The sequence below is a fragment of the Arvicanthis niloticus genome, chromosome 3 (genome assembly GCF_011762505.2).
Source record: "Arvicanthis niloticus isolate mArvNil1 chromosome 3, mArvNil1.pat.X, whole genome shotgun sequence".
Taxonomy (NCBI): Eukaryota; Metazoa; Chordata; class Mammalia; order Rodentia; family Muridae; genus Arvicanthis; species Arvicanthis niloticus.
This window is the reverse complement of record NC_047660.1, coordinates 135,319,818-135,337,912: the sequence shown is the minus strand read 5'-3', so window position 1 is coordinate 135,337,912 and position 18,095 is coordinate 135,319,818. Positions and strand designations below refer to the sequence as shown.

At 35.5% G+C, this 18,095-nt stretch overlaps 1 protein-coding gene across 1 annotated transcript in view; it reads right to left on the bottom strand.

Annotated features, from left to right (window-relative positions):
• Positions 1–18,095, bottom strand: part of Col5a2 (collagen type V alpha 2 chain) — a 119,140-nt gene that overhangs the window by 9,671 nt on the left and 91,374 nt on the right. The window contains exons 25-47 of the mRNA XM_034497452.2: positions 17,924–18,022; positions 17,401–17,454; positions 16,632–16,730; positions 16,471–16,524; positions 16,329–16,382; positions 15,229–15,282; positions 14,081–14,134; positions 11,868–11,912; positions 11,466–11,564; positions 10,082–10,189; positions 9,745–9,798; positions 8,448–8,501; positions 8,214–8,267; positions 7,697–7,750; positions 7,205–7,312; positions 7,043–7,096; positions 6,469–6,522; positions 5,408–5,569; positions 4,739–4,846; positions 3,621–3,728; positions 2,572–2,625; positions 757–864; positions 206–259 (exon numbers count right to left, since the gene is read on the bottom strand). Of these exons, the coding sequence (XP_034353343.1) occupies positions 206–259; positions 757–864; positions 2,572–2,625; positions 3,621–3,728; positions 4,739–4,846; positions 5,408–5,569; positions 6,469–6,522; positions 7,043–7,096; positions 7,205–7,312; positions 7,697–7,750; positions 8,214–8,267; positions 8,448–8,501; positions 9,745–9,798; positions 10,082–10,189; positions 11,466–11,564; positions 11,868–11,912; positions 14,081–14,134; positions 15,229–15,282; positions 16,329–16,382; positions 16,471–16,524; positions 16,632–16,730; positions 17,401–17,454; positions 17,924–18,022 (1,746 nt within the window). The remainder of the gene's footprint in view (positions 1–205; positions 260–756; positions 865–2,571; positions 2,626–3,620; positions 3,729–4,738; positions 4,847–5,407; positions 5,570–6,468; positions 6,523–7,042; positions 7,097–7,204; positions 7,313–7,696; positions 7,751–8,213; positions 8,268–8,447; positions 8,502–9,744; positions 9,799–10,081; positions 10,190–11,465; positions 11,565–11,867; positions 11,913–14,080; positions 14,135–15,228; positions 15,283–16,328; positions 16,383–16,470; positions 16,525–16,631; positions 16,731–17,400; positions 17,455–17,923; positions 18,023–18,095) is intronic.

Below are 18,095 nucleotides of genomic sequence, written 5' to 3'. Positions count from 1 at the left end.
TCAGCTTTCTGGAATATTCCTCCCTGCTAGCTAATGCACTATCACATTATATTGCTACTACCGTCTCACAGAGTCTCTAGCTCCTAGGGATTAATAATTTCCCAACAGCCTTTCCCCCTGATATTTATGAGTATTAAATATATTTTCCCTTTGGGTATTTTACATGAGAAAAAAAATATATTTGTTCAGAAAACATAGAGCTTACAGGTAAACCACGCTTTCCAGCTCGACCAGGTGGTCCTACAGGTCCTCGAGAACCCTAGAAAATTTTTCATAAAATTTAGTATCTTAAAGTATAACTATACACAGGAATATAGATCTACGAGTAACATCTCAATATAGACATTGATATAAATATAATGTACACATTGATGTCTGTCAAATGTTTCTACATCGGGTAAGAGTATACTAACTCTAGTAACACTTTACAGTGAACTTTAAATATTAGCTTGACCAAATGAAGTTCACCTTAGTTTTCTAGTAAATGACATTGATTGCTTAAAGTTATTCAGATATATTATAGTTCCTATAAATTATAACCTGTTTAGATAATTAAAGTAACTATATCAGGATCAAATCCATATTTAAAAGCAAATTAGTTTTAAAGCTAAATATATATTTTAATTCATAGTTGTCTATTTATCATTATTGAGAGTCCTCAGCTAGCAACATAATTAGAATTGGAGACATATATACATAGTTACAGGATAGTATATTAGTGTCATAAAATTGTCAATGTGAAGTTGACATTCTTACTGGCTCTCCTCTTTGTCCTGCATCTCCAGGTGCACCAACAGGACCAGGAGTCCCAGGGGCACCCTGAGAGCCTGGCAGACCAGCAGGCCCGGGGTCTCCACGGTCACCCTGGCAAAAAATATGATATTATTCTTTAAATATTTATTCTATAAGAGGAACAATATTCAATATTGCTCATATTATTTACAATATGAAAATATATCTTTTCAAAGATGTTTATTTATAATTTTACTTTTATTTACTTCTATTCACTAGTGAATAAATTAAATTCACAAGAATAGGACTGTTCCACTCTCACTTTAGATCTTATCCACCTTTGATTCCTGCTGTTCCCTAAGTACAAATTGTTGGAGGACAGGAGTGATTGTCTCCAGAACTGAACATTTGCTAGTCTAATTCCCTAGACTAGCAGTTTTCAGAGCAGTATTCACATTTGTAACACACGATGTAATTGCACAGTGGAAACCTCTTCATCCATTTTTCAGATCCATAACGAGTCTCTCAGAAAACTCGTTCTGAATGTTGTTAACTTACTCCCCTTCTTTAAAGCATTCTTCCCCTACCTTACGGAAGAAGGGCAGCTACCATGCTAACTGCAATTCTCTTGAGGTATAACACCCTCAAAAGGCAATGATTTGGGGGCAAACAAAGTTGTCTTCAGATAGCATATCTCACTTGGAATAATTAGGCGGAAAACAGGCTTCCCCTCATTTCCCTCAGACAACCTCATGTGATGGGGCAGCAAATAACATCTTGTTATGGAAGCACAGGTAAGATCAGAGTGGCAGAAGTATGCATGGAAAGAATTAGTGACTCAAAAAAATAGAGCCAAAACTTGGCTTGTTAATTTGGCAGATGGAGAGAACACTGGATTCTAAGTTAAAGAGCACACATATAATCAACTGAAGGAAAGGTTTTGAAAAGTGAGTTGCTTAAGGCACACACACATGCAATTGTAATTTATAGGGAATTTCCTATGTTGTATATATTTAACTTTGTGATTAAATTGAAACAGCAATTTAAAGCCCACATAGGAGTTCATGGAGCAGCAATAATATTTCTGGAAGCGAATATCAAAACCTTTGAATATTTTCCAGATGTCAGAAATTTTCTGTAGCTGTGTTAGATAAGGAGAGTCTTAGTCCAAGGTTTCTCCAAACTTTTCCATCTCCCTATTAATAGTATGATAGCATTCTTGTGTGCTTACCCTGAAGAAAAATGTTAAGCCTATAAATACTTGCACCAAGCATATTTAAGTATTTGGAAACAGATTCAGAAAGTTCAGCATCACACAGCTGGTTTACCTTTAAGGGCCAGATCTCTTTCCTAACTAACAGCTGTTTAACCACCCAAAGATACTCAGCTGCTATTACACCGTGGAAAATTATCAGCTCAGGGCTAATTTAAAAATACATTCCACATCTACAGGTTAGGATGCATCATTGCTTATATCCTTGAAAGTTACTTTCTTAAGAGAATGAGTAGGAAAATGTAGATGTCACTCAGCTGTGTGATACAGAAATTTAGAACACCCATTTACCTCTTCATCCAAGGCCTCTATGTTACACCAAATATGGAAGAAATTTAGTTTCTTGCTTTTGGAAACATGTATCATACTTTGTCATGCATTCAGATATTATTTCATTTACAAGATTGTCCAAGGTTATGACCTTACTAAAATGTTGGCCATTAGAAAAATCTGAGTTGTACTGGGGCCATAGAGATAGAGCATTTTTATTAAAATTATTATTATGCTAGAATCACAATGGTTTCATGCTTACGTGGTTCTAATATTGTAATCAGCATTACACTTACCCGTTCTCCAACAGCACCGTCCCGTCCTGGGGTACCATCATTACCAGCCGGACCCTAAAGAGAATAATGTTAGACACAACTTCCTGAGGAGGATCTTAAACTCTCAGCCCAGTTGACCAGAAACTGAACAACATGTTTCCTCCTCTTTAAACTCTGAAATAGCAGTCACCAGTCGCCAGTCACCCCTGCAGGGGAGAAATGGCTTTTTATTGTCAATTGATTGTAAGGTTATCATATTCTTATTCACTCCTATTGTTCAATTCTAGTTCTCATTAAAGAAAAAGTTCCTCAGACACATGGAATTGGATCACAATTACAGTGTTGCTATTTTTCATTTTGCTTGAATTCATTTTGTTTATCTAAATAATATTTTTAAGGTTTTGAAACTATATGACTGTGTTAATGTTATATAAGATTATGTTTCAAAGTATATATTATTCTTTCCTGATTTTTTACTTCCATCTTTTTCATATATATATATATATATATATATATATATATATATATATATATATGTGTGTGTGTGTGTGTGTGTGTGTGTATGCACATATGTACTATTAGCTTTAAAGTCATTGATTAATTCTTTCAGGAAAATGTGATCTTTTGGTAATTTACTCATTAAGCTGTTGAGCAGAGGATATTCTATTCTTTGGCTTCTCAAATTGCCTGTTAGAGACTTATTTCCTCTAAAAAGAGACTCAAGAGATATGAAAACTATAATGTTACTTTATAGTGATAAGAAAACCACTCTCTACTTCTTTCTTTTCTTAATGAGCTGTAATAGTTTCATTAATCATATCTCTATAAAACTTGGCATGCTCACTTCAAGGCTTTTCTAAAAGTCAGTAGACAGGAACTAATTTTGCTTCTCTATCTCTTAGCCAGATCTCTAGGGAAACAGAACACATCAAACAGCAAGACAGACATCTTTCTTAAGCTCATATGTCCAATCTATTTCTAAATATCTACATCAATTTGATCATGAAAAATCTATACCCCTCATATGTATCTAAAATGAAGGTATTTTTGTTAAGGACTGTAGCACTCACTTCTGGTCCAGGTTCCCCTACAGGACCATTGGAACCTGGAGGTCCTACAGGTCCAGGGGGACCTTTATCTCCTGTTGCACCAGTTGGTCCTACTTTTCCTGGTGTACCCTAAAATTAAAACACAAGTAGGTAAAACACTGCAGAAGAAATCTAAGAATACCAGTTTCCATAAGGCCCATTTATTCAGTAGTACTTCAGTCTCTCCTCCAACATAAATAACAATAGCCAGGATTGCTTAAAGACATGCCTACTTCTTATCAAATTGCTCATGACATGTAAAAGAGACCAAAATCATCCCACATCTCCTGCATAGGTATGCATTTTGTGTTTGAAACATATGTAGTCAGTTCTGGTTATGCTTCTGTTACCAGTATCACTTCAAAGATACACATACCTTTATCACTCCTGCTTTTTCTGCTCATTTTTTAAAATGTGTTCAGTACTTTAGACTCATCATTGAAAACTTTTACTTTTTAATTCTTGGCTGAATTCTGATATCACTAAGACAAACTTTAACACCTAATTTTTCAAGTCATATTTGTACCCAACGGTCTGCTGGATTTACATACCAGGAGTCCACGTTCTACATAAAAACACCATTTCCCCTTCAAACATTTTCAACTGGTAAAATCCAGTTTGCTTTAGAGTTTGTATAGAGTGAAACTTTCCTCTCTACTCCAAATAATATAAGACCCCCAGGCACCCAAAAGGAACCCACAGTCACTTCAATGTGACTTTAGCTCAGCTATGTCTTCTCTTTGGTTGTTTACCGCGAAGTACGGCTGTTTTGTTAAGGTTGTTTATTTTAAAAGATGCTACCAAACTACCAGGAGGTAATCCCGCTTATCTAGCACCAGGCAACAGTTTTATCTTTGAAGAAATACTGAGTCACCAAAAATCCAAACATTTATTATCTCCATCTCTTGATCCAAAGTTAAACAGATACGTTTGTCAAGTTTATTACGCACTTAACATTTAAAAGCGAAAGGTTTTTAAAAGCCAAGAATTATTGTCAGCTTAAGACTGTCTGAACCAACTTATTGACCAAACAAACCAATTCTTTCTGCAAAAAGAATAAATAATATATCAGGTGAACATTGACTAACACAGTTACTTACCGCTGGACCAGGAAGGCCAGGCATTCCTCGTTCCCCACGTTGTCCGGGCATTCCAACAATTCCTCTTTGCCCAGTGGTACCAGCAGGACCAGGAGGACCATCTGGACCCTAATGGTGATAGACTATAGTTACTTTGGTAAAGGATGAATCTATACCCAAGGAAATTATTTAGTTAACTAAGGCTTTATAGAATTTGGGGATGTATGAGAAAAAAACAAAAAAACAAAAATAGTAACACAAAACCTCTCATTTCATCCAAACATAAATGTGAATACTTTGAATTTTAACATAGCCGCTGACATTATTCAACACTTGGAGAGGCACTTGCTAGTTAATAAAAATAAAAAGAGAGAGCTATTCCAAAAACATCTATTTTTTTCTTTTAAAAGAACAAAAAAAATTTTAAGGATTATACTTCAAAACAATGTTAACATTTAGACTTCACATAGAAAATATTCAACAAATATGGTTTTAGAAAACCATGTCCTTTACCATTTTTTACTTTTATACATACACCTTTATACCAAAGAATTAAAAATTGAAACTTAGTGAGATTAAAGCATTTAGGAATATTTCCAGAATAATATTTTGATAAATTTTATAGCAGGGATTATTACAAGTTTCTTCTTATAAATATTTCAATTGCAGTGAGACAGATGCCAAACTTACAGGTTGACCATCTTCTCCTGGGTCCCCTTTGTCTCCTGGGCTACCAGGTGGGCCAGCTGGTCCTCTATCACCCACTCGCCCATGAGAGCCAGGGTCCCCACGAAGACCAGGAGGTCCTTCCTTCCCAGGTTCTCCTATGGGCCCTGCAGGTCCTGGAGCTCCCTGGTATCATACAGAAAGAAGCAATGAGGAAGGCAAAGTGGAAGCCAAGTAAGAACAACGGACTCAGAAGGCTGGTCCTCAGGCACAGAGAGCAGTGCCTTACAGGACTGTTTATCTTCTTAGATAAACAATGGTCATTGGGGATACTTAAGTAAAACAAACAAAGCATAGCTGTACATTAATACCCGAGAAAGGCCTAAATTCCATTTTTCAGATGACCACTTTGATCATTTATTATGTAAAAAGTTCTGAAATAAATTTTTAAATCTATTTAAGGCTCTGTTCTAACTATAGATTATAATGTCATTTATTTCACTTGAACCGGTTTGAACTAGTCTTAAGACAAGATTTACTACAGAAACTTTCAGGGGCTTGTGTGATGGTGAAGCTATTAAAAGCCCTTATGACTCTTGCAGATGATTTGATACCTACCACCTACATGATATCCACAACTGCTTTTAACTCTAGTCCAAACCTGGAAGCAGAGGATTTAACAGTTTCCTGCCTCCACAAGCTACTGTATGCACATGATACATAAACCCACGCAAGCACAGTCAGATATACACATTTACTTATGATCCCTGCTTTCAAAACTGAAGTTTGAGAGAGTCTAGAGATGCTTTCTAACTGAGATGTATTATCAGCACATACCAAAAAAGTATTTAATATTCAAATGGAAGCCAGACATTAGATTAGAAAGAGCTTACTAATAATCTCCTCCACGTTAATTGATTTGTAATACTGAATTTGTGTTGATTAAACTACACTATGATTGCCAGAAGACCTAACAAAGAGAAGAAATCATGAGAGACTAAATCAAAATAATAATATTAAAATATCACGTGTGTGGGGGTGCACATGCAATGTATGTACAATGGTGTAAATCTAAGTTGACTTACAGCAGGGCCTGGAGGCCCAACTCTGCCAGCAGAACCAGGAAATCCTGTAGCACCCTGGGGAAAACAGTTACATTGGTTAGTTCTCTACTTTCCTGAAGCCTACATTTCACATGGGAGGCTCTGGGTCTGTGGATTCTATTTCTTATTTATGACCATGAAGTTTTTTATTCTTCTCATGCCTCAAATGTTCTAGAGAATCTTGATTGGCTGGTAGAGGTACATTGCTTTTCTGTTATGGCTTTTATTTATTTTAAACATATAAAAGTAGAGATAAATACCACACAGGTATTTTGTATAATCAACTACACAAAGTGTTTTTACTTCAATATGCAATGCTTATGTTCCATATAAAGTAAGCACTTGGGTTTTCAAGATTAACAAAACTGATTTTTCCCCAGATCTTTTCTTCCCCAGATCTCCAGCTTAAGCCAAGCACATTTTGCTCTATCATATAGTTGATACGTATAATAACATCTTATTATATCATCAGATGACAGTTAACATTTATATAACTGGGGCACACTAGATATTTGCAACTGCCGTGCACAATTCCCAGAATAATAAAGAGACTCACAGGTGGACCCTGGGTTCCTCGACCGCCTTTCAGTCCAGGAACACCATGTGGACCCTAAATGGAAGAACAAAAGAGCACTAGACTCAGCCAGATGCACGAGCTATGCATCATAAACACTGTGATCTGGCATCAACATGTTCTTTTTAATTTTTTATAACTCACATGAGGGCCAGGTGATCCTGCTAACCCTTGAGGTCCAGGAGACCCAGCATCTCCCTTCTGCCCTGGCTCTCCAGGCTCACCCTTAACACCAGGCTGTCCATCAGGACCCTAAATGCAATTGTTCAAATGAGAAAACATATTTAAGATTTATAAACAAATTATTTCATAGTAATTATTATTAACATGATATTTAGTCTTGTAGAATGTTGCTATGGAATTAGTGTATGCATAGTATGGAAAAACTCAATAACTTCTGTGAAATATTCCCAAATTATGTCAGCATATTTTATCATAAAAAATAACCACATAAATTAAAATATTATAAGCATCAACTTTTGTTCCTCCTATCAAAATATGTTGAATAATACACAAAATATTTTAAACTTTGAAAATATTAATATATTACTCAAAACATATTTGAATAATACTTAAACTTATTATTCTACTATGGAGGGTGTTAATTTGTAAGTTAGAAAAACTGGGAAATTTTACCTGGGGTCCAGCAAAACCAACAGCTCCAGTTGGACCATTTTCACCACGAGAACCCTAAGAAGGGACAAATATTGAAGCTTTCACACATACAATATACATTTTATATAGATAATTGTATATAGAGAAATCAACTACATTGCTTGAGGAAGAACCTTAAGTGAAATAATAAGTTAGAGGTCAAAGAAACTTCTCAATTATTTAGAAGACAAGTTACTTGTCTTGATTTGATAGATTTTGAGACTAACAATTTCTTAAGTTTAATGAATTTGAAAACCAGAGAGTTATATAAATAACCACAATAAACATGAAAATTACATTAGAGGTCAGACAGTGATTAATGATTGATAGACAGATAATAGAAGCTAGATAATCATAGATGACATATAAATAAGTGGTAGATGATAGATAGATAGATAGATAGATAGATAGATAGATAGATAGATAGATAGATCAATAAGAGATAAATCTTTTTAGTGTTCTACCTCATGGTAAAAAAGAAAGAAAGGTTTTCACTTACGGGATTGCCACGGGAGCCAGGAGGGCCAACTAAGCCTCTAGGACCAGGTTCACCCTACAAAGTAATTTTAGATAGCTAAATACCTGATCCACAATACAATTGGAGACTACTGGGCACATGTGAAGGTTGCCAATGTGGGGCAAACTCTGTGATGGTCTACCTCAACCACAGTCTTGAGAAACAGCAACAACTTAGGGCCTTGTTATTTTGGTATGCACACTGATATCAACTTACCTTTTCTCCAGTAGGGCCTGCAGGACCTGGAGGTCCCAAGGGGCCTGGAAGACCCTGTGAATTAACAGAACATAAGTATGCTGAGGAAAAGTATGTACAGAAATGTTCCTGTTTGACTAAATAAACATTTTTGTAACATGATTGCTTTTGCAAGTCATTATTCACCATAGATGACATCACCTCTACACTGTCAGGACTTTTGCCATGCCAGCCATACCCTAGCAATGAGATTTTTCTCTACAAAACATTTTTACCTCTTTCATCTAACTCTGCTCAGTACATCAAACTGTCTTCAAATTAGTCCTAAATTGGCAGCATTCTGTTAATGTATCCTTGCTTTTATAACCTGTTTAATTTTGTTAGTATCTATTTTGAATGTTGGGTATAGATTGAAATTGAATTTTGTAATATTTTCAATATGATAATTTTTAATATGATGACAAAGTGTAATTCTTTTATTTAAAATACAATTACACTAAACATGTTTTCAGCGTTCATGAGCTAGCCATCAGCAGTCAAGGTTCATTGCTGTTGGTGCTGTTCTCTACATAGGGAGAATAGGTCAGCCACCACCTAAGGCAGGACATGGAGCTTCACAACACGTAATCACAACGTTTAAAAGGATTGTTGGGAGTTCTTTATGACAAGTTCTCAGTCAGGTCTATGTTTCTTCTTCATAGACACCCCCATATTATTTTGTCATTAAAGATATATGTGTTTGTGTATATACATATATATGAAAGAATGTAAAAAATAAAATTGACTTATTAATTGTATGTTCTTGAAAAAAAAGTTTTTTCTCAAGATATATAATGGAAAACATATTTTTCTAATAATTTTCTAAAACTGTGTAAAATCACTTGGTTGCTTATATGGATAGAAAATATAAATTCCCTATTAGTACAGGGGAGGTGTTCTTAAAACCAAGAAGACATGTTATTATTTTTGTCTTATAGAGAATGACTCTTAAAACAATGTATTACACTTACTACAAATAGAACAATCACTGTATTTGCCCTGATCTGTCACACATATTTCCCTAAGTGCCACAGATACAGGGATAGTTCTGTGTATTTCCTTTCATTCTTTCAGGAAGAACATTACATTTTTCTATGGATCTAATACAAGGTAAGTAAAATAAACAGCTACTGTCAATCTACATCCAGTCTCAAATTGTATCATTTTGTAGTGTTGACTATAAGACAGCTTTGTTGTTAAAACTTACAGCAAGGTTGTAGGGTAATGAACAGAAATGTAGGTTTGTAGCCCATGGTGGAAAATACCCTTTCCCTCTTACCCTTGCCCCGTCATTTCCAGCTGTTCCTTCAGCACCTTTCTCTCCTATGCCACCCTGGAAAAAAGCAAAATAACAAAGCACCAGTTGTTATTACTTGTAATTTCAGTGCTCCAGATGCAGCTTCATGAGGACAAGGTTTTACTAGTTCCCTTCATAGATTTACCCACTACAGACTACAACAGCTCCTGGCTATGCATATTCTCAATCAGTAAAGAAGATCGTAAGACTGAAATTACTTATAATTCAGGCTGAGAGAAATAAGAAGCTGCTAAGGAAATTGTTTTCACAGTCTAAAGACTTGTTCTGGGAAACTTAATTAATAAAAGACGGGACTTACTCTGTCACCCTTAGGGCCAGGCGTTCCTGCAATTCCTCTTTCTCCTGGCATGCCCTGAAGACCTGGTGGCCCTGTGTCTCCAATGATCCCAGTTGGACCTGGGTTGCCCTAAAATAAATGATGAGACAGTATTAGTATATTAATATTAAAGCCTGTGAAGTTGTTGTTTGAGTCACTCTAAAATTGAATGTTAGCAATTAGATGGAGTTTAGATGAATACTCAGATTTTGTATTAGGAAAATTGTGTCTGAGTGGGATTTCTTGAAAACAACCTAGATTTGCATTTTGATTTTTGGCTTATACTTCCAAGTTCTCTCTTTTGTTAACCTGAGCCTCTCTATTATATTGTTCTTTTTTTCTAACTTAACTGTTCCTTAATATAATTTTAATTTTTATTTACAACTAGCATATAAGTTGTTAGGATTCACTGTGGAAATTTGAACATAATTTTGTTTTTGATGGTCCTCCTCATGCCCCCCAATCCCCTTCGGCACCTCTTACACTATACCATCTCCAGAGGCTTCTTTTCTACTTTTATGTTTTGAAGTCAACATCCTTTCCCTCCTTGTATGGTCTTCAGTTTTATGATGCAGACCCATCTTCTCTTTATAGAAAATTAAATACTAATTCAAATAAAAAGAAAAATAAGTATCTTTTGAAGTATAATGGCTTGGATTGCCCTTGCTTTCCCCTTGGTTGGCCATGACAGACATATTAGTACTGTATTTAGAAAAAAGAAGCATTTCATTATTTCCTTGGAAAACTTGTAAGATTAAGCTGGTTCCAAGTTAATTGCACAATCAAATTGAGATTGTCTTTGCTCCAACCCTGTGGACCTTGATAAGTTTAAAGGCATCTTAGTCAAACAATCATACAAAATTTCACTTCAGTTCCTCATATAACATCGATTAGATTGTCATCTATCAATCCTAAAATGGCTCATTAAAGCGTGTTCTCTATTTTGATAGCGGCATGTTCTCTATTTTCAGACAGTCAGTAACTGTAATTGTGGAGCCAAGGCAAAGAATATGGAGCACCCAGTTTGTTATGCCTGTTAATAAAAATTGTTATTTTTCCATTCCCTGCTCTGTTCATTCATAGTAGTTACCAACAAAATGTACAAGTATCAGAGTGTGGAGGGGGGAGGGGAGGTGTGTGTGAACAGTAGTCAAGTGCCCAGGCTCATCATTCCCACAACAGAAAGATCACTCTCTAGTTGCCAGAAAAAGCCCAACATGCACCCATTGAAGTTTCTTTTTGTTTTGTTTTGTTTCTTTTAAGAAATAATTTAATCAGGTTATAGTGAAAAGTCAAGAGAAGATGACTCCAGAAGCATCTGGTAAGTTCTAGAGCTTCCAAAAGACCAGGTCAGAAGTACACTCACCTTTGGACCATCAGGACCATGTCCTCCAGCCATGCCTTTCTCCCCAGGCAGTCCAGTTATCCCTGGGTCTCCTCTTTCTCCAGGATTCCCTCTTTCTCCCTAGTATGATACCAGGATGTGAAATCATCTCAATATTAATCTAAAATAAGTAAAATGTTTCTATAAAATGTTTTCTACTGGTGACATTTTGGTAGTAGAGCTATTCTAATAGCTCAGGTTTCCTAATTTAGTGGTAAGAAATTAACTGGAATTAAAAGATACTCTATGTTCACAAGATAAGCTATTTTTCAAATAGTAGAATGACTTAATACTTAAAAATCAAGCACTCCTTAAAATAAAAGATTTCATTTTATTCTGTAGCCAGTGGGAAACACAATGAATCACACAAAAGAAAATACCTACCCGAGGTCCTAATGGGCCAACTGCTCCAGGCTCTCCAGGAACACCCTGAACAGGTTTGAAAAAACAGAAGATAAACATTGATCTAGATCTTGTATTATTAGAAATATTTTGAAATCAAACATTAAATTTTCTGTAGTGTACCATTAAAATAAACATTAAAGAATTAAAAATATATATACTGTTATAATTGAGGGATATCAATGTAAAAATATCATATTTTTCTGCAATGATTTATATAATGCCTAAATGTTTTATTATGTCAAAAATGTTTTATTTTTGAGGGGCAATGAGAATTTGTAGGCTATTCTCATGCACAAAGAGAATATCAGATTTTGTTCAGAGACAACAGAACAGTTATATTGTCTTTTTAAAACAAATTATCAGAAAGTATTTAAATAGTAAGAGAATAACATACAAAAGTACATAAGAGCCAGCCATTTCAACTTATCAATTTCAGTTATATTGAATGTAGTAAATAAATAGTGTTTAGTGTATATGTGTATATATACACATATACATATATATAGTGTATATGTATATATATATATATACACATATACACACATATATATACACATATACACACATATACATACATATACACTATATATATGTATATATACATATACACTATATACTATATACATATGTAAAATATTTTTCCACTAAGATATATATTATATATTCCGCTAAGAATTGTAGGATCAAAATAGCAGTAATGTTATTTCAAAACTTCTTCCCTTAATAATCTTGGAGAACCCTGTTGGAAGAAGGGGATCAGGAATTGTAGAGATCAGAGGGATCGAGGACATCAGAAACATGGCTCAGAGAATCAACTAAGCAGGGCTCATAGGAGCCCAAAGAGACTGAAGTGGAAAATAAGACGCCTGTACTAGTGCTAGGCCCTCTGCACACATCCTGTGGCTGTAACTTGATGGTCTTGAGGGACTCCTCACAGTGGGAGTGGCATTGTCTCTGACTCCTTTCCTTCTCTTGTGACACTTTTCCTCCTACCAGATTGCCTTGTCCAGCCTTGGTATTAAGGTTTGTGCCTAGACTTGTACCTTGTAATGCCCTGTTCTGTTGATATCACTGAATGGAAATGGAGTAGATCTCCAGGGAGGGGAGGTAGGAAGAAGGACTGGGAGGAGTAGAGGGAGGGGAAGGTGTGGACAGGATGTACTGTATGAGAGAATTTTAAAGATGATAACTTTATCAAGTCTTCTTCCATATTTTTCTTCAGCAGTAAATCATTCTCACTATAACATGATAGTTCTAAAACCCAAATCCGGAGACAGCACTCTCTGCTTAAATAAATGCCTTTTGCCAATTTTCCTCTGCTCTAAAAATGAACAAATGAAGCCCGATTTAGGATTCCCTCCAATCTGGTCCCTCACACACACCTCCGGCCTCATCTCTACCACCGTAGACCACGCTCCACACGTCCAGCACTCTGTTTCACATGCCTTAAATCACTCAGCAAGCATTTGTATTCGCTATTCCCGTTTTCTGAAGCATTTTTTCCAACTTTGTCATCTATATCATTTAGATACATTAATACTTTTGGAAAGTCTTCCTATACCATAATGAATTCTACACATATAGTACCTTCCCTGCTGTAGCAATTGGATAGTGCAAGTATCATACTGTTTTGCTGTATCCTCTCTGTCTCTGCCCCTCCTCCTCTCTCTCCTATTTTTAGAAATACAGAACCACATAACCCACGACCAGTTTGCTTGGCTGAGGAGGTCCGTTGCATAACAGAGTCAAGCACATAGAGTGTTCAGCAAATGTTTATGGAATGCTAATAAATATATTAATCCATCAGAGATAAAAGAGCAAAGCTCTGTGCCAGTAAAATGCTTGTATCAGTTCCAGACTGTGACTCATTCAGTAAAACTGCATAGCATAAGATACATCGGAAAATTGTGAGCCATAAACATAGGAAGTGTGTGAGTTGTAAACGTAGAAAACATGTGAGTTGTGAACATAGGAAGCATGCAAGTGAGTGATGAACATAGAAAACATGTGAGCTGGGAACACAGGAAGCATGTGTGCTGGGTTCGGATGGTATGAGCTGTGTGACTTTAGGGAAGTTGCATAGCATTTGAGTCCCTTGAATTGCCTAACAGAAAAACCTATAGCTTCACTCTTAAAAGATGATGTTGTAGTCCATCAACTTATACTTCTGATATTATTATATAAAAACTTACCTGATCACCAGGCTTTCCACCTTCTCCAGGTGGCCCTGGAGGCCCAGGAAGCCCCTAAAGCAAAAGTAACAAATGAAACCAGTGATTTACTAAAAGTTTAATCAGCTGCCAATACCAAATGCTTTACATTTGTACTTCATTGTTTTGTTTCCTGCAAAAAAACAGTGCATAGACATTTTAAGCAAAAGTTATGGAAAATATTGCCCAAGCATATTAAGAAAGCCACCTATTATAAAGCATAGGAGATTGTGAATTTATAATGCTAGATGCTTATTTATCCATACCACTTAAAAATTAAGATAAGAATATAACAGGTTCTTCATGTTCATAGAGTCTGTTATGGCTTTAGCACAATGATTGAACATGCTAGAATATAACTAGAGAAAGGTCTGAGGTTTCCATAAACTAATTTTTATGCCTTTAAATAACGTATACCATACTGAAGCATTCTGTGATCATTTATTCAACAAGAAGTTTTAGAGACTGTTCCAGTAAAACCAGATAACCTTAAGTTTAATAAACCTTATTGAGATATTGAGAACATTTTATATTGTGAATTTCTTTTTGTTGTTGTTATTTATTTATTTAATGTATATGAGTACACTGTAGATATCTTTAGACACACCAGAAGTGGCCAACAGATCCCATTACAGATGGTTGTGAGCCACCATATGGTTGCTGGGTATTGAACTCAGGACCTCTGGAAGAGCAGTCAGTGCTGTTAATCACTGAGCCATTTCTGCAGTTTATATTGTGAATTTCTTATCAGCTTTGTGTCTGAACTGTTTTTTTTTTTTTCAGAGACAGGACATTACTTATCATTGAACAATAATGTTTGGATAAATACAGCTATCTATACTGTCTAATAAATTTTCTGTTTTGAAAATTAAAGAGCCTTGCCTCGTTAAAACATTCTAACATACTCATATATACAGGGTCTCACTCTATATTCTAGCCCTGCCTGGAATTTAATAGGTAGCACGGGTTGGCTGTATACTTACAGCCAATCCCCTAACTCAGTCTCAAAACTGGTAGAAGTGCAGGTGCAAGCATTGATAATTGACTACTTCCTGTATTCTTAAAAAACAACAAAAAAGTATTCTTAAAAGCAATTCATAGAATAAATGAAAACTTAAATTAGTGCATACCTGAAAGCCAGTAGGACCTGGAGGTCCCTGCTCTCCTCTTTCCCCAGCTAGGCCCTAAGTCAAAGAAAAAAAAAAGCATGAATCCCACCAGAATTTATATCTATTTCCTGTTTCCAAGAACTAGGAATACTCATCATTTTGTATTTTTTACAACCACCCACTTTACATATTAGCCAGATAATCCCCGCACTTGGGAGGCAGAGGCAGGCGGATTTCTGAGTTCGAGGCCAGCCTGGTCTACAGAGTGAGTTCCAGGACAGCCAGGACTACACAGAGAAACCCTGTCTCGAAAAAACAAACGAACAAAAACAAACAAACAAACAAACAAAAATCACCAAATGCCATTATCTGAATTCCTTGAAAATAAGTAAATTTCATTTAAAAAGATAGTGAAGAAATTATAGCATGGTTTGTTGTTGATGTTGTTTTTGTTGTTGTTGTTATTTTTAGTTCAAACACAAAAGGCCTAGAGCCAACCATAGGTGAAATATTAGAAACGTGTTGTTTCCTATATCAATTTAAAAGGTTGTACTTCTATTGAAGGTTATCTCTATTCATCATAATTCCAAAATAGACTGATTACAGAAAACAATGTTTTTAATAGGTTACTTAAACTGACCCAAAGAAGTGTAAATATATGAAAATATCTTTGGTAACCAATGTAAAAATCTGAGAATAAAAATGTAACATCAAGAGATGAACATCATTTCTTGTTACCCTTTCAAAACCAGGCAACTTCAATACATTTTTATAAGATAAATTATCAAAATTTATGTATAATTAATAATTCTTCATGTATGCATTTTAAATAAAATACATTATAAAAATTTTCAAACACTATTTTTCTTAATTGATCTATTGTTTTTCTTTAACTATGGTATACAAAGATGATAGAACAGCCCTTGTCACTATATACCACTTTACTGTTTAAAATTAGATCAGTCTTTTTATACAGAAAGGAGAGTAAAATAAAAACTGAAATTTATCTTCAGTCTCATTCCCTCATTCCATTTCCCTGAAACTTACTTATGAGTAATTTTAGAGAAACAATGAGAAATGCAACATTCAAGTGAACTATATCATTAAAGAAAGTCACATACCGGAGGTCCCACAGGGCCTGAAGGACCAACTTCTCCATCTTTGCCAGGAGCCCCCTAGGATCACATGGACATTTTAGGTGAGGCCATCAGATTTTGTGTGGTTTAAATCCTTTGTATTCAATCCCAGATAATGAATGCCTACCCTTTGCCCAGGCACGCCAGCATTCCCAGCTTCTCCTGGTTTTCCAAGGTCACCCTAAAGAATAAATAAACAGTATTCTAAATTCATTTAATTCAAGAAATATATCTTGGCCTCCAACAGCTGATCCCAGTGGGCTATTAAACGTTATTCACTGTACTCACACTGCTACCTTTGGGGCCTGGAAGGCCCATGCTTCCAGGCTGCCCTCTGATACCGATGGAGCCTGGAGGACCTGGCCGGCCATCTTCACCAGGAGCACCCTGCAGGGTTGACAGCAGGCAGGTGAGTTGAGTGTGAGCTGTTTCTAAGCACCACTCTGCCCACATTGTTGCCAGTATTTCCTAACAGTAGAAGTCACTAACTAAACATTAATCCTCTTATGTTTATCTCTTAGTGAATGAGAAAGGCTGTTATTTTGCTATAAAGCCCTGAAGTACTTTGAGCAGTTAGAACAGAAGTTCTAATTTTGCCCCAGTCATAAGTCTCATTGTTGCCAACTCCCAACCCTCTCATAATATGAGGCAGGCCTTTCCTTCCTTTATTTACTCTGTTTTGTAGTCTTAAACATTAAAGATTCCCATTTCACACTATATGTTTTTAAAAGATTCAAATATATTAGCTGACAACGTATTTATTTCTAAACTTGTAAAAGTAGAATGCAATCAGGGAAAGAGAGTATTATGAAACGTATTTTAACAGTATTTAAATACATTACTTCAACTTTTTTTACTGAAGCAATTTCAATTTCAAACATTCAATTAAGAAAAGTTAACTTACATTTTGTTCAATTTGAAAATCCAAAGATACTAATAAATTATTACTAGCGGGCACTTAAAATGTAATCCTGACTATCATTCATACGATAACTAAATATAACTTACACATCTGTGGGAGAATGTTAAACGTGATAGAATTATTTAAATTTCTTACCAAAGGCCCAAGTTTTCCTTCAGGACCTTGAACACCAGGATTTCCTGTCAGGCCCTGACAATGAAAATCAACTGTTAATCTGCTGCTGAACAGAAGTTGAAGTAAAGACTTTAAACAGAAAAAACAATATTTTATTGGAAACAACTAAACAGAAGGGCAATTTCACAGTTCAAATAAAAATTTAAATGACACTTTGTTAAATTAAACAAGAATTTTCTTTACCAAAGGTCAAACAAGTTACTTTTAGCATGAAATTTAAAAGTTTAAAAATTTACATAATGTTCTGATAACAAATGGCAATGTTATTTGTATATATTCCTTTGAAAAATGTCTTTTAGAAATCACTGCATTTTATGTAGATGGCAAAAATAGCATAGCAGCATTTGTAAAATAATGCATCTGATAACTATTAAATCAAAGCTTCATGTTGTAAAACAAACTAAATATAAAAATAGGAAATGAAACATAGAAAACTGTGGAAGTACTTGGGTGTCACCATAGCATATAACTGTTGGCTTCTTACCCGAGCACCTGGAAGCCCAGGTTCGCCTGGACGTCCTGGGTCTCCCTGGCCTCCTTTAGGCCCCGAAGAACCTACAGGACCACGCTCTCCCTGAGCACCCTGTTTCAAAGAAGACAGACAGAGCAAAATTGAAACAAAGCAAAAAGAGGTTGTTTTTATTTTCCAAATACAT